Source organism: Salmo trutta, unplaced genomic scaffold, assembly GCF_901001165.1.
Source record: "Salmo trutta unplaced genomic scaffold, fSalTru1.1, whole genome shotgun sequence".
Taxonomy (NCBI): domain Eukaryota; kingdom Metazoa; phylum Chordata; class Actinopteri; order Salmoniformes; family Salmonidae; genus Salmo; species Salmo trutta.
In genome coordinates this window covers 90,671-106,220 of record NW_021822576.1, presented here as the reverse complement: position 1 = coordinate 106,220, position 15,550 = coordinate 90,671, and the positions used below count along the sequence as shown (strand labels likewise).

General features: G+C 41.9%; 1 protein-coding gene and 5 non-coding genes across 6 annotated transcripts; 1 reads left to right on the top strand and 5 right to left on the bottom strand.

The window, feature by feature from the left end:
* Positions 1-4,489: 4,489 nt before the first annotated feature.
* On the bottom strand, positions 4,490-4,561 carry trnat-ugu (transfer RNA threonine (anticodon UGU)). The gene has a single exon. It is a non-coding gene; the product is annotated as a tRNA-Thr (tRNA).
* A 467-nt stretch (positions 4,562-5,028) lies between these two features.
* Positions 5,029-5,100, bottom strand: trnaa-ugc (transfer RNA alanine (anticodon UGC)). Its single transcript has one exon. It is a non-coding gene; the product is annotated as a tRNA-Ala (tRNA).
* A 3,085-nt stretch (positions 5,101-8,185) lies between these two features.
* trnaa-ugc (transfer RNA alanine (anticodon UGC)) lies at positions 8,186-8,257 on the bottom strand. The gene has a single exon. It is a non-coding gene; the product is annotated as a tRNA-Ala (tRNA).
* A 1,141-nt stretch (positions 8,258-9,398) lies between these two features.
* trnat-cgu (transfer RNA threonine (anticodon CGU)) lies at positions 9,399-9,470 on the bottom strand. The gene has a single exon. It is a non-coding gene; the product is annotated as a tRNA-Thr (tRNA).
* A 466-nt stretch (positions 9,471-9,936) lies between these two features.
* On the bottom strand, positions 9,937-10,008 carry trnaa-ugc (transfer RNA alanine (anticodon UGC)). The gene has a single exon. It is a non-coding gene; the product is annotated as a tRNA-Ala (tRNA).
* A 2,311-nt stretch (positions 10,009-12,319) lies between these two features.
* Positions 12,320-14,354, top strand: LOC115182774 (uncharacterized). Its single transcript, XM_029744222.1, has 2 exons — positions 12,320-12,976; positions 13,360-14,354. The coding sequence occupies exons 1-2, from the start codon at positions 12,506-12,508 to the stop codon at positions 14,314-14,316; spliced, it is 1,428 nt and encodes a 475-aa protein (XP_029600082.1). The 5' UTR covers positions 12,320-12,505; the 3' UTR covers positions 14,317-14,354.
* Positions 14,355-15,550: the final 1,196 nt, after the last annotated feature.

The window sequence follows — 15,550 nt, the reverse complement described above, 5'->3', positions numbered from 1 at the left end:
CTGAGGCAGCCTCTAGGAAGGGTGGAGCATGGGGTCCAGTTACTTTGGTTACCTCCCGCCAACTCTGGATGATACCATCCAGATAGCTACCGGTATCTCCGGGTTCACTAACAACTGGCTCCTGCTTACTGAGGAAGCAGCTAATACCACCCGTCAGAACTGTGTGTTTTGCATGGGGCCAAGACCATTGCTCCGCATTGTGCCTGCCCCTATCTCCCCGACATGTCTGATTCCATTAATGTCACAAGACAATCCAGATGCAAATTGTTCTGACTGGGACGTGGTTTACCCAATCGCGCTATCCTCCGTCATGAAGCCGTTATTTTCTTATGTTGTTGCAAAGGCCAGCTTTACCTGCGTCAACCTAACTGGGGGTAAAGCTTGGGTAGGGGATATCCAGGACGGATGGTGTCTGGACGTTTTTACTATTTACGGATCATTCAAACCCCTCTCTAGAGCGGATGTGTGGTGGTGGTGTGGGGGTAAACGCTTGTTTGATAGATTGCCTGATAATATTACTGGCCTCTGTGGCCTAATTAACCTCTTGCTGCCTATTTCTGTCTACCCCATGGGTGTTTGGGATCTTCTTGCTCGTATCCAATCCCTGGGAACCGAGGTTGGGCCATTTAAGTCAAAACGCGCGGCGGCCCAACCTGCCGGGGACTCCACCTACATTGACGCTATCGGGGTCCCCAGGGGGGTTCCCGACGAATAGAAGTTGGTAGACCAAGTGGCTGCTGGGTTTGAATCCTCTATTTGCTGGTGGTGCACAATTAACAAAAATATTGATAGAATAAATTACATCCATTTTAATGTTCAGAAATTGGGTAATTGGACTCAACTGGGATTTGAAGCTATCCACGCCCAATTGAAAGCAACTTCGCTCATGGCTTTCCAAAATCGTATTGCTGTAGATATGCTATTGGCAGAAAAGGGTAACGTATGTACTATCTTCGGGGAACAGTGCTGCACCTTCATTCCTAATAATACCGCTCCTGACGGTAGTTTCACGCTTGCCTTGGAGGGTCTCCGTACTCTCAACGGCAAGATGAAGCGGCACTCGGGGGTGGATACCTCTATGTGGGATTCTTGGATGGATGCGTTCGGTAAATATAAGATGCTGGTATCGTCAGTACTGGTCTCTATTTCCGTCTTTGTCGCAATACTCGTTCTTTGTGGATGCTGTTGCATTCCATGCGCTCGTACTCTTGCTACTAGGCTGATCACCACCGCTATTGACCCTGGTCAGGCTGATAGGGGCCTAATGTTTCCTTTGCTTCAGTTGGAAGACACTGAACCCGAGTATGCATTTGAATAGTTTAGAATTCTCGCCTGCCACGCGGGAGGCCTGGGTTCGGATCCCAGCCCATGCACCATGGGACTAAAATGTAGGAAGATATGTTTTGCCTGGAGAGATACGGTTGCTAGCGTTTGTTTAAGATATAAATGTAACGTTTTGATAGCTTGATTAGTTTAAATTGAAAGGCTAACTAATTAGAAAATAATAGCGAGGGAATTTTGATATAATACGTTGTCTGTTGCTGGAAATGGACTTATTGAACTATTCCGAATTGAAGGGAAGAAGGGGTGTTTAAAAATAACAGATAAGCATAGCAAATGGGTAGAAGTGTTCCCAACTTACTTGGTGGAAAAGATTATGGTAACTAAAAAATGAGGACAAGATATTATCCCTAGTATTGATACTGGGATCTATCTCTTTAAATGATGGATGACATTTTAGCTAATTAGGTAGAGCCTATAGAATGCCAGAGTTAGAGATACCAGAACAGGTAGACATAGAAGTGAAGAAATACTAGCAGAGCAAATGAGAAGACTGTTTTTTAACCAAACCCGTATGTCCAAGATTTTGTGTCCAACAGGTGAATTACAAGAGAAGGTGATTCACTCAATCCAACTAGGAGACTGGGTGTGGATCCAGTCCATGAGGAGAAAAAACTGGAAGCAGTCCCGTTGGGAAGGCCCATACCAGGTGCTGTTAAACCATTGCCTTTGCCATTAGAAAAGCTGAGAGAGTCATTTGGGTCCACGTTACCCACTGCAAGAAGGTATGTACACATATGAGCACTGATGATCACACACAGAGTTAGGAGAAGAACCGAGAACCAATAAGGTCCGGGGGTTACCTCCTTAATGAAGATTTCCTATCCCGACTGTTCATCACTGTGTGTGCTCCTAGAGGTATGAGTATGGGGTGGTACCAAGCAGAGAGACTAAGGGCAGGAGAGGGTTGACGGTTTTTGGGAAGAGTAGAGACTCTGAGCTGCATCATAGTCTAATCTTTCTGATACATTCAGATCCAACACCTACGGGTACTAAACATAGGTTACCGTTGTCATTGAGAAGAAGTAAAAGATAAACTATATAATACACTGATGAGTGACGTACAGAATAAGGAATCAAAGAAGCTCAAGATGTAGAATTTAAGGTAAACATTAAACAATTTCCTGGGGAAGCAGACAACTGTACAGGAATAGGGGTTGGCCAGATTGAAGTACTCAGCCAACCCACCTCGGTTCACCTAAATTCCTGATGAGCACCAGTGTTATAGATACAAGAATGGCACCGAGAATTAAGATGATTTTAATGGCTGGAAAGGTAATCGTTAATGTGACTGACTTAGGTTTGAAAGCACAGGAGAAAATGTGTAACCTCATAGCACCTATAACTGATGAAGGGTGGGCTAGTACCAGCGAAGGACGCATACGACAAGAATTACCACAAAGGGTGGTTAGGAACTTGCGCCCTGGGGTTATAGGTCCAACCAGTTTGAATTAGTGATAAGAGACCAGTTATAGGAGGCTAAAGTAGGTACAGGAGGAGTTTTGATAAGGATGGGAATGGCTTTGTCTAGATGGATGCTATTGGCATCCTCAGGGAGGTTCCAGATGAATACAAAGTTATGAATCAAATATGTGAAGGCTTTAACACTACATTACGTTGGTAGTTGACAATAAATAATAATGTGGATTGAATTAATGACATCATTTAATCAACAGAGATTCATGAATGAAACAGGGGATGCAGTAAAGAGGTTCTCTGACCAATTTTCCGCCACCTCCCTCATGACCTGGTAAAATAGACTAACTCTCGATAGGTTACGGGCAAAGAGGATGGTGTAGGTAGAATGATTAGGTTCATTGCTGTACGTACATTTTTGATAACACAGCTCATGTTTGGGAAATGGAAAAGTGTTGCAAGAACTGTATTATGGGCTGCTTTAACCTGTATGAGTGTGTTTGGGTTGTGTGGTTGTTGTTTGGTCCCGTGTGCAAGAGGTTTAATAACCAGAACTTTAGAGAGATGATAACGGAGCAGATGGTGAGCTAAAGACCGAGTCAAAGTTCAGATCAATGAGACGACAAGTACCTACCGCCGAGCAAGCCTGTTCCACTTTTTCTTTGTCACGTCTTGCAGACGTGAAGAGGGGGATTTGTAATAAAGATAATCTAACGTTTTACCTAATGATATATAAGGAGGGCATTTGCACAACATGCTTCACAACAGCACACAACAAAATTCCAGAGACATATTGAGCAACCAACTGATACCAATCACGACCACACCCAGAGACAGATGGCTGACTTAAGCACTCACACAAAAATGTCAAGACATGAAAGCGCCCTAGCCACACGAACTGACCACTGGTGTAAAAAACAACATTCCATGAATATCGCAACCACCCAGACACGAATTAGCAGAAAAACACACTTAGGGGTGTTGGACTCCGAGGACAAAGGACACTGCCAAGGGCCAATGGGAAGTCGACACCACCTGGAGAATGGACCGTCCCTCCACTCATCGACCAGTCAGGAGAGCGGACCTACTAGACTCAACCTACGTCAACACACTGTTATTTCATTGTATAAATTGGATGCACACCATGTTTCAGGGCGCTCTTCCGCTAGTTCCCTATGAGCTAAACGAAGGAGTCCGTGCACGCTTTGGCAAATATCTTTGTCTCATAATAAACTGCCTACTATAAACTGAATCCACCCGGTCCAGCGTCTTGACTTGGTCTCCTTCTCAAGTAACTGATCATCAACATAGCGAGGGCCAGCCGACTAGAGCATACAGGTCGCAGTGGTCATATCAATACAATTGACCTTTTCTTTACACTGTTCTAATGAAAGTACATTTCCATAATTTCAGCTATCTTCCATAAACGTCGAACAAGGATTGAACCCATGTGCTTCAGTTTACAGAAACAGATGATTTAGCATATCTATTTCCTTCTGCGAATGTCAACATTCTGGAAAGTGGGAGTTGTGCAAAAGCTAATTTAACAACTAATTACACTCAACAGAGAAGTTGGGGATTAACGTTGGACCACATACATGTAAAGTACTGGCTCTACCATAGAGATTCTTCCCCTTACTTTAATAGCTGTGTTGCAATATTGATACAACTTGCTTTTCTGCAAAGTCCTCCAAATAAAGCACAGGTCCATGATATCAGATGGCTTTCATAAAGTCACGGATGGGATTTGAACCCATGATCTTCGGTTGACAAGACCAACGCCTTACCACTTGGCCACCATGCCACTCTACGCTGTGAATTATATATCAACAGTCAGGAAAGTAGTAGTTGTGTAAATGTCAATTTGGCACACAAATAAACTCAGTGCATAATCTTGGGATTGAACCGAGGACCTCATACATATTTTGCATGCACTCCCCCTCTGAGCTTCCATCCCATTTCATTTGCAGATAAAATGCAATATCAATACAATGTACTTTTTATAAACACCACTCCATTGAAACTACAAGGAAATGATAGCAGCAATTCTTAAACCAGGTACAGACTGGGATAGAACCCATAAACTTCAGTTTTTGAAAATGACGCCATAAAAGATGTCAATCATGCCACTTCTGTTCTATAATTGTACAAACAGGGATTGAAGGCATGTTCTTCAGATAACAAAACCAAATTATTTTGCACATCTCTGTTTCCTGCTTAGAATTTCAACATTCTGTAAAGTAGGAGTTGGGTCAATGCAATAATTTTTAATGGAGAAGCTGGGGATTGAACCCAGGACCTCATACATGCAAAGCATGCGCTCTACCACTGAGCTACATCCCCTTTCTTGTAAAGAAAAAAATGTTTCTTTTTTAAATTTTATTTCATCTTTATTTTACAAGGTAAGCTAGTGGAGAACAAGTTCTCATTTAGAACTGCAACCTGGCCAAGATAAAGCAAAGCAGTGCGACACAAACAACAACACAGTGTTACAAATGGAATAAACAAGCGTACAGTCAATAACACAATAGAAAAAAAGAAAGTCTATATACAGTGTGTGCAAATGGCATGAGGAGGTAAGGCAATAAATAGGCCATAGTAGTGTCATGACGTTGGCCTGTGGGTAAGGTTTATGACCCCCCCATAAATACCTTCTCCCTTCCCCTCTCTCTCTGACCCTACTGAAGGACTGGAATAGCCTGTGTTAAATATAGAGAGTCTGGGAACATCAAACAAATAGGGAAAGGAACCATCTTTTGTTAATAAAACCAGTTGGAAATATGCTTGATAACGTAATGAGTATGTATGTCAGTTCATTGTTATCTGAGACATTATGATTGATGGCAGGACGACATAAACTGTACCGGAGAAAGTATACACTCTCTAGTTATCAGAGTCACATGGAATTGTTATGCAATTGAAATGTTTGATATTGAAATTGTTTGTTAGGAGATTAAATGTAATTTTAGCTTCCAAATGAGAGAATTGGGTTTTCATAGGGAAAGTGCCCTGCCGATCAGTGGCCAACCCTGTGAAGAGACATGGGGTTATAAACGATGAAACCCCTCCTTCCCCCTCTCCACTATATAAGTCTTTGACGAAAAGACATTCCAGGTTCCAGTACGAGAGGTCTGCAGCCTCGACGTTATAAGGACAGACATGTTAACTAAACCATATCAAGAACAGAACTAAGCCAACCTCGGCGTGAGCTATGGTATGAACTGGTATGAACTTTGAGCTTATTCACTACAGAAGTGATACTTCCTAGCCGTTGAGTTAGCCGCTGCTAACGTGGGCTAGGAAAGGACGGACGACGGATCCAGTCTAACAACCAGACGAAGATACCACCACCATTGACATTCTTCCACTACACAACAGGAAGATCTGTTGGCCAACCACGGCCAGCATCTACGACCAATCTACCGAAGCGCAGCTCAGAGTAAATATTTATTGCATTTTCCTTTTCCAAATGGGCGGTAATTTAGAATGCATAAGATAATGTATTTACGATAGCATAGCTGCTGTTTCTGTGTTCCTAAATCTTCCCGCTCTTTCATTCAAGCCCAACCCCCTTTTCCTTTGTGTAACCAGCCATGATACAGGCTCAGTCCGCCAGGACGCTTTCTGTATGACATCATTGTATTCTGTGTATTTGTAATTCTGTGTGATTAGTTAGGTATTTAGTAAATAAATAATTAAACCCAATTTTGTATTGCTGATTCAACTTGTTAGCCAGGGTTCGTGAAGATAACCAAGAATTTATAACTTTCATGATGAGATTGAAAATAAGATAAGATTGACTGCTATCGATGTAAAATATTACTAAGTATTTTAAGAGTTTATTCAGAAGATAACAGCTCTATAAACGTTCTTCTGTGGTGCCCCGACTTTCTAGTTAATTACATTTACATGATTAGCTTAATCAGGTAATATTAATTACAGAGAAATAATTTTATAAGTTAGCATGTCATATCACTTAATCCGGCATAGCCAAAGACACGACATAAGCGAAGTAATTACAATTTAGCAAATTAACACTGGAGGGATAGATGAGCAGATGATGATGTACAAGTAGAAATACTGGTGTGCAAAAGAGCAGAAAGTAAATAAAAACAATATGTGGATGAGGTAGGTAGATTGGGTGGGCTATTTACAGATGGGCTATGCACAGCTGCAGCGATCGGTTAGCTGCTCAGATAGCTGATGTTTAAAGTTAGTGAGGGAAATATAAGTCTCCAGCTTCAGCGATTTTTGCAATTCGTTCCAGTCATTGGCAGCAGAGAACTGGAAGGAAAGGCGGCCAAAGGAGGTGTTGGCTTTGGGGATGACCAGTGAGATATACCTGCTGTAGCGCGTGCTACGGGTGGGTGTTGTTATCGTGACCAGTGAGCTGAGATAAGGCAGAGCTTTACCTAGCAAAGATTTATAGATGACCTGGAGCCAGTGGGTCTGGTGACAAATAGGTAGCGAGGGCCAGCCGACTAGAGCATACAGGTCGCAGTGGTCATATCAATACAATTTACCTTTTCTTTACACTGTTCTAATGAATGTACATTTCCATAATATCAGCTATCTTCCATAAAGGTCGAACAAGGATTGAACCCATGTGCTTCAGTTTACAGAAACAGATGATTTAGCATATCTATTTCCTTCTTAGAATGTCAACATTCTGGAAAGTGGGAGTTGTGCAAAAGATAATTTAACAACTAAATACACTCAACAGAGAAGTTGGGGATTAACGTTGGACCGCATACATGTAAAGTACTGGCTGTACCACAGAGATACATCCCCTTACTATAATAGCTGTGTTGCAATATTGATACAACTTGCTTTTTCTGCAAAGTCCTCCAATAAAAGCACAGGTCCATGATATCAGATGTCTTTCATACAGGCACGGACAGGATTTGAACCCATGATCTTGAGTTTACGAGACCGACGCCTTACCACTTGGCCACCATGTCACTCTACTCTACAAACTATACATCAACATTCTGGAAAGTAGTAGTTGTGTAAATGTGAATTTGGCACACAAATAAACTCAGTGGAGAATCTTGGGATTGAACCGAGGACCTCATTCATATTTTGCATGCACTCCCCCTCTGAGCTTCCATCCCATTTCATTTGCAGATAAAATGCAATATCAATACAATGTACTTTTTATATACACCACTCCATTGAAACAACAATGAAATGATAGCAGCAATTCTTAAACCAGGTACAGACTGGGATCGAACCCATGAACTTCAGTTTTTGAAAATGACGCCATAAAAGTTGGCAACAATGCCACTTCTGTTCTGTAAATGTACAAACAGGGATTGAAAGCATGTTCTTCAGATTACAAAACCAAATTATTTAGCACATCTCTGTTTCCTGCTTAAAATTTCAACATTCTGTAAAGTAGAAGTTGGGTCAATGCAATAATTTTAAATGGAGAAGCTGGGGATTGAACCCAGGACCTCATACATGCAAAGCATGCGCTCTACCACTGAGCTACATCCCCTTTCTGGGAAAGAAAAAAATGTTTTAAAAAAAAAAAATTATTTCATCTTTATTTAACCAGGTAAGCTAGTGGAGAACAAGTTCTCATTTAGAACTGCGACCTGGCCAAGATAAAGCAAAGCAGTGCGACACAAACAACAACACAGTGTTACAAATGGAATAAACAAGCGTACAGTCAATAACACAATAGAAAAGAAGAAAGTCTATATACAGTGTGTGCAAATGGCATGAGGAGGTAAGGCAATAAATAGGCCATAGTAGCGAAGTAATTACAATTTAGCAAATTAATACTGGATTGATAGATGAGCAGATGATGATGTGCAAGTAGTAAATACTGGTGTGCAAAAGAGCAGAAAGTAAATAAAAACAATATGTGGATGAGGTAGGTAGATGGGGTGGGCTAATTACAGATGGGCTATGTACAGCTGCAGCGATCGGTTAGCTGCTCATATAGCTGATGTTTAAAGTTATTGAGGGAAATATGAGTTTCCAGCTTCAGCGATTTTTGCAATTCGTTCCAGTCATTGGCAGCAGAGAACTGGAAGGAAAGGCGGCCAAAGGAGGTGTTGGCTTTGGGGATGACCAGTGAGATATACCTGCTGGAGCGCGTGCTACGGGTGGGTGTTGTTATCGTGACCAGTGAGCTGAGATAAGGCGGAGCTTTACCTAGCATAGACTTATAGATGACCTGGAGCCAGTGGGTCTGGTGACGAATAGGTAGCGAGGGCCAGCCGACTAGAGCATACAGGTCGCAGTGGTCATATCAATACAATTTACCTTTTCTTTACACTGTTCTAATGAATGTACATTTCCATAATATCAGCTATCTTCCATAAACGTGGAACAAGGATTGAACCAATGTGCTTCAGTTTACAGAAACAGATGATTTAGCATATCTATTTCCTTCTTAGAATGTCAACATTCTGGAAAGTGGGAGTTGTGCAAAAGATAATTTACAACTAAATACACTCAACAGAGAAGTTGGGGATTAACGTTGGACCGCATACATGTAAAGCACTGGCTCTACCATAGAGATACATCCCCTTACTATAATAGCTGTGTTGCAATATTGATACAACTTGCTTTTTCTGCAAAGTCCTCCAATAAAAGCACAGGTCCATGATATCAGATGTCTTTCATAAAGGCAGGGATAGGATTTGAACCCATGATCTTCGGTTTACGACACCGACGCCTTACCACTTGGCCACCATGCCACTCTACTCTACAAATAATACTTCAACATTCTGGAAAGTAGTAGTTGTGTAAATGTGAATTTGGCACACAAATAAACTCAGTGGAGAATCTTGGGATTGAACCGAGGACCTCATACATATCTTGCATGCACTCCCCCTCTGAGCTTCCATCCCATTTCATTTGCAGATAAAATCAATATCAATACAATGTACTTTTTATATACACCACTCCATTGAAACTACAATGAAACGATAGCAGCAATTCTTAAACCAGGTACAGACTGGGATCGAACACATGAACTTCAGTTTTTGAAAATGACGCCATAAAAGTTGGCAACAATGCCTCTTCTGTTCTATAAATGTACAAACAGGGATTGAACGCATGTTCTTCAGATTACAAGATCAAATTATTTAGCACATCTCTGTTTCCTGCTTAAGATTTCAACATTCTGTAAAGTAGGAGTTGGGTCAATGCAATAACTTTAAATGGAGAAGCTGGGGATTGAACCCAGGACCTCATACATGCAAAGCATGCGCTCTACCACTGAGCTACATCCCATTTCTGGAATATATATTATTTTTTTTAAAATTTTATTTCACCTTTATTTAATCAGGTGAGCTCGTGGAGAACAAGTTCTCATTGAGAACTGCGACCTGGCCAAGATAAAGCAAAGCAGTTCGACAACATACAACAACACAGAGTTACACATGGAATAAACAAAACATACAGTCAATAACACAATAGAAAATCTGTATACAGTGTGTGCAAATGAAGTAAGGAGGTAAGGCAATAAATAGGCCATAGTTGCGAAGTAATTACAATTTAGCAATTAACACTGGAATGATAGATGATGATGTGCAAGTAGAAATACTGGTGTGCAAAAGTGCAGAAAAACAAAAACAAATATGGGGATGAGGTAGGTAGATTGGGTCGGCTGTTTACAGATGGGCCATGTACAGGTGCAGTGATCTGTGAGCTGCTCTGACAGCTGGTGCTTAAAGTTAATGAGGGAGATATGAGTCTCCAGCTTCAGTGATTTTTGCAATTTGTTCCAGTCATTGGCAGCAGAGAACTGGAAGGAAAGTCGGCCAAAGGAGGAATTGGCTTTTGGGGATGACCAGTGAGATATACCTGCTGGAGCGCGTGCTGTTTAATTTTTTAATTTTACCTGCAAGTCAGATAAGAACAAATTCTTATTTTCAATGACAGCCTAGGAACAGTGGGTTAACTACCTTGTTCAGAGGCAGAACGACAGATTTCTACCTTGTCAGCTCGGGGATTCAATCTTGCAACCTTCCGGTTACTAGTCCAACGCTCTAACCACTAGGCTACCCTGCTGCCCCTACGGGTGGGTGCTGTTATGGTGACCAGTGAGCTGAGATAAGGCGGAGCTTTACCTAGCAGAGACTTATAGATGACCTGGAGCCAGTGGGTCTGGTGACGAATAGGTAGCGAGGGCCAGCCGACTAGAGCATACAGGTCGCAATGATGGGTAGTATATGGGGCTTTAGTGACAAAACGGATGGCACTGTGATAGACTGCGTCCAATTTGCTGAGTAGAGTGTTGGAGGCTATTTTGTAAATGACATCGCCGAAGTCAAGGATCGGTAGAATAGTCAGTTTTACGAGGGTATGTTTGGCGGGGTTGGGGTTCGTTCCTTGTCAATCATTGTTGAAATTAGCATTCAGACAATATCTTTAAGTAAATCAATCATTCATTTATTAATGCAATTGCAGACAGAAGTTGACAGCAGGAACATTGCAGGTATGTTTCCCAGTATGTTCCCACCTAAAGGCACAGCTGATTTTATGCATGTGATCCCTAGTGGTATGATCCCCTACGTCAATGTATGTGTGTATCAATAAGCTGAGGTTACCTTATAAGGTACTGTAGCTTCTCTGAATTTATTAGCATTGTCCACTGTCTCACAAGATCAAAACCAGACAGTGGTTACTTCTCTATCTAGTTTCAGTCTGACTCAGACCCAGCCTGCAGCTCACTCTCACAGCAGCCAGGGCTTAACCACAAAGACTAATATATATGGCTTGTACAACGTATAGTGGCAGAGTTTAGACACATAGCAACAGTATCTTATTATATGGCCTGCAGCAAAACATATGGATCTTAAAGTCCCCTTAATCAATAATGGGGAGGGTCTTTGGAAGCCGATTCTAGATTGAATTTTGTATTGGAGATGCTTAATGTGAGTCTGGAAGGAGAGTTTACAGTCTAACCAGACACCTAGGTATTTGTAGTTGTCCACATATTCTAAGTCAGAACCGTCCAGAGTAGTGATGCTGGGCAGACGGGCAGGTGCGGGCAGCGATCGGTTGAAGAGCATGCATTTAGTTTTACTTGTATTTAAGAGCATTTGGAGGCCACGGACGGAGTGTTGTATAGCATTGAAGCTCGTCTGGAGGTTTGTTAACACAGTGTCCAAAGAGGGGCCAGAAATATACAGAATGGTGTCGTCTGCGTAGAGGTGGATCAGAGAATCACCAACAGCAAGAGCGACATCATTGATTTAAACAGAGAAAAAAGTCTGCCTGAGAATTGAACCCTGTGGTTACCCCCATAGAGACTGCCAGAAGTCCGGACAACAGGCCCTCCGATTTGACACACTGAACTCTATCAGAGAAGTAGTTGGTGAACCAGGCGAGGTAATCATTTGAGAAACCAAGACTGTTGAGTCTGACGATAAATATGTGGTGATTGACAGAGTTGAAAGCCTTGGCCAGGTCGATGAATACGGCTGCACAGTACTGTTTTTTTATCGATGGTGGTTATGACATCATTTAGGACCTTGAGCGTGGCAGAGGTGCACCCGTGACCAGCTCGGAAACCGGATTTCATAATCTCTGTCTCTCTGTCTGTCTGTCTGTCTGTCTTCAGCAGTTTGGCTGTTGTTTTTATTGTCTGTTCGATAGCAACAGACGATGTTTCGCAACCGGTTTAGATGCTCAATGTCTAGTAGAGGAAGTCAAAACCCAACAGTCTGTCTACCCCTGGCTAGAGGCAGGTCGATTATCTGACTGGACGTTACACTCCATCAACATGGTTAACGTTGAGAGTCTGAAATCTCTACTCGACAACATAGTGAAAAGATTGGCAGAAGGGGGCAGTTTTTATCTAATAATCACTCTCATCTTCATTCAGTACACTGTGTTTCATGTAGAGTTTGTTTGCAGCTGCAAACCTGAAGTTTTGAACTGTGTCATGTACATCCTGATTCCAGTTTTTCTGTTGATGTTCCTCGTTCTCTGGACGGATCAGATGTTCAAAAGACTATGTCGGTTCACATGCAGACGGAGTCTCAAATGTCATTTTGGCTGTAGACTGTGCTCCCTTCTGTGTAAGTCATTCTGTGTCGGGTTGCTTTGGATTGCATCTGTGCTCATCGATGGAGACTGGTACGTGTGCTGTGGAAACAATCTCCCTAATGACAAAGTTGATCTTCCCTGCAAAAAAAATGTGCTCATCCCTGAAGACAAAAATACCCTGGCTCAACTCAGAAATGATTCGTTGGTGAGTGCCTCGTCGTATTTTTCGATATATCTTGTAATTTACTGCACTGTGACGGCTACAGATTTATGAAGAGGTGATGTGGTGAAAGTTAGTGATGCCGGAGCTTCTACGGGGCACGGGGTCGTCATCTATAATAATTTTGTTGAGGTATGAAATACATTTTGACAGATGAAACCTTACATGAACTATAAGTCAGTAAAGTGTCTCCAACTGTGAGTCTTGGTGTGAACTCTAAAGACCTACATATTAAAGCCGTTCTGAACAGTGGGTGTGATATTTACATCCTAGTGTGAAGTCCCGTCCCCTAAATCAACAAGGTGTGAAATACATTTTGACAGAAGCCATCCTACAATACTAATGTGTTTGTCATCATTTTCTTTCAGGTTATTGGTTTGTTATGTCTGCTGGCTGTTGCTTTTGGGTTCATCCTGTCTATCATACCTCCATGTCGTTGCCGTGCTAAGAACACGCCTGGGAGTCAGAACACGCCTGATCGCGGTTGTTGTATCACATTTTGTGAGGCTTGTTGTAAATCTTATCACAGGCATTTATATGAGGAGAGTGTTTTGGAAGAAACTGAAATTATAATGAGAGACATTCTAAAGGAGAAAGCTAAAGAGTATGTATCTGTTACAGTGAGCCAAATAAGACCCCTTACTGAGACAACGAATAAAGACCAGAAGGTAAATAGTGATGAGGGGGGAAACCCATCAGTGTCCCTTCCAGAGACACAGAGAGGTGAGGGGGCAGTAGGAGACGCTCATACATTTGATTGGGATAAAATATCGAATTTAGCTTTTGACATGATTGATGACTTACATAAAACTTCAAAACCACAAGAGGGATCAAGTGGGGATGATGGAAAAGGGGGATCAATACAACCCCGTCCATCTGATGCAGTTAATGATCAGGGTGGGGATGATGGAAAAGGGGGATCAATACAACCCCCTGCATCTGATGCAGTTAATGATCAGGGTGGGGATGATGGAAAGGGGGGATCAATACAACCCCGTCCGTCTGATGCAGTTAATGATCAGGGTGGGGAGGATGATGATGAAGGGGGATCAATACAACCCCATGCATCTGAGGCAGTTAATGATCAGGGTGGGGATGATGATGATGAAGGGGGATCAATACAACCCCGTCCATCTGATGCAGTTAATGATCAGGGTGGGGATGATGATGATGAAGGGGGATCAATACAACCCCCTGCATCTGAGGCAGTTAATGATCAGGGTGGGGATGATGATGATGAAGGGGGATCAATACAACCCCATGCATTTGAGGCAGTTAATGATCAGGGTGATGAGGATGATGGAAAAGCAATTGGTGAACCGTGAGAAGGGAAGACCAAATTAAAATTAAAACTTACAAAAAACTGCTCAGGAAGGTGATGAATAATGATATTAATTAATAATAATTAAAATTTATGAAAAAAGTATATTGATGAAATTGTAAAGCTGGTCATTATCTATGATTATTATGAATAGAATTGTCTCTATTGTTGTTGTTTTTTTAATCCTGTCAAGTGGACAGTTTATTAGGTGTACCCATCTAGTATCGAGTCGGACCCCCCTCCAGAAAGTCCCAAAGCCTGTCTGCCTGCTTTATATAGCAAGCCATGGCCACGTGTCTGTCGGAGCGAACCATTTTCGTGAACTGGGGGGTGTACCTCAGTTTCTCGCATGGAATAGCCTTCATTCCTCCGAACAAGAATAGACTGACGAGTTTCAGAAGAAAGTCCTTTGTTTCTGGCCATTTTGAGCCTGTAATCGAACCCACAAATGCTGATGCTCCAGATACTCAACAAGTCTAAAGAAGGCCTGATTTTTTGCTTCTTTAATCAGAACAACAGTTTTCAGCTGTGCTAACGTAATTGCAAAAAGGGTTTTCTAATGATCAATTAGCCTTTTAAAATGATCAACTTGGATTAGCTAACACAACGATGCCATTGGAACACAGGAGTGATGGTTGCTGATAATGGGCCTCTGGACGCCTATGTAGATATTCCACATTAAAATCAGCCGTTTCCAGCTACAATAGTCATTTACAACATTAACAATATCTACACTGTATTTCTGATCAATTTGATGTTATTTTAATGGACAAAAAAAATGGCTTTTCTTTCAAAAACAAGGACATTTCTAAGTGACCCCAAACTTTTGAACGGTAGTGTATACATTATTAAAGTGACTAGTGTTCCATTATTGAAGTGGCCAGTGATTCCATGTCTATGTATAGAGGGCAGCAGCCTCTAAGGTGCAGGGTTGAGTAACCGGGTGGTAGACGGCTAGTCTGATGGCTATTTAACACTGTCAATGCTTATTTACAAGTTTTCTCCATCACATTGCTTATCATATCCTGCCCCATGTTACATAATCTACTGCAATCCCAATGGTTTCTCCCCTCCCTGGGTGGGGAGACCTTCCTGTTTATCAGTTTCACAGTAGTCAGAAGTTGTCTGCTGTCTATTAACAGTTCCCCTTTTCCTTGAATGTCTCAGCTTGTCCTATGCACACACATTTATATAATTAGTATGATAATCACTCAGTTATATATTTTCAGGGTGGAATC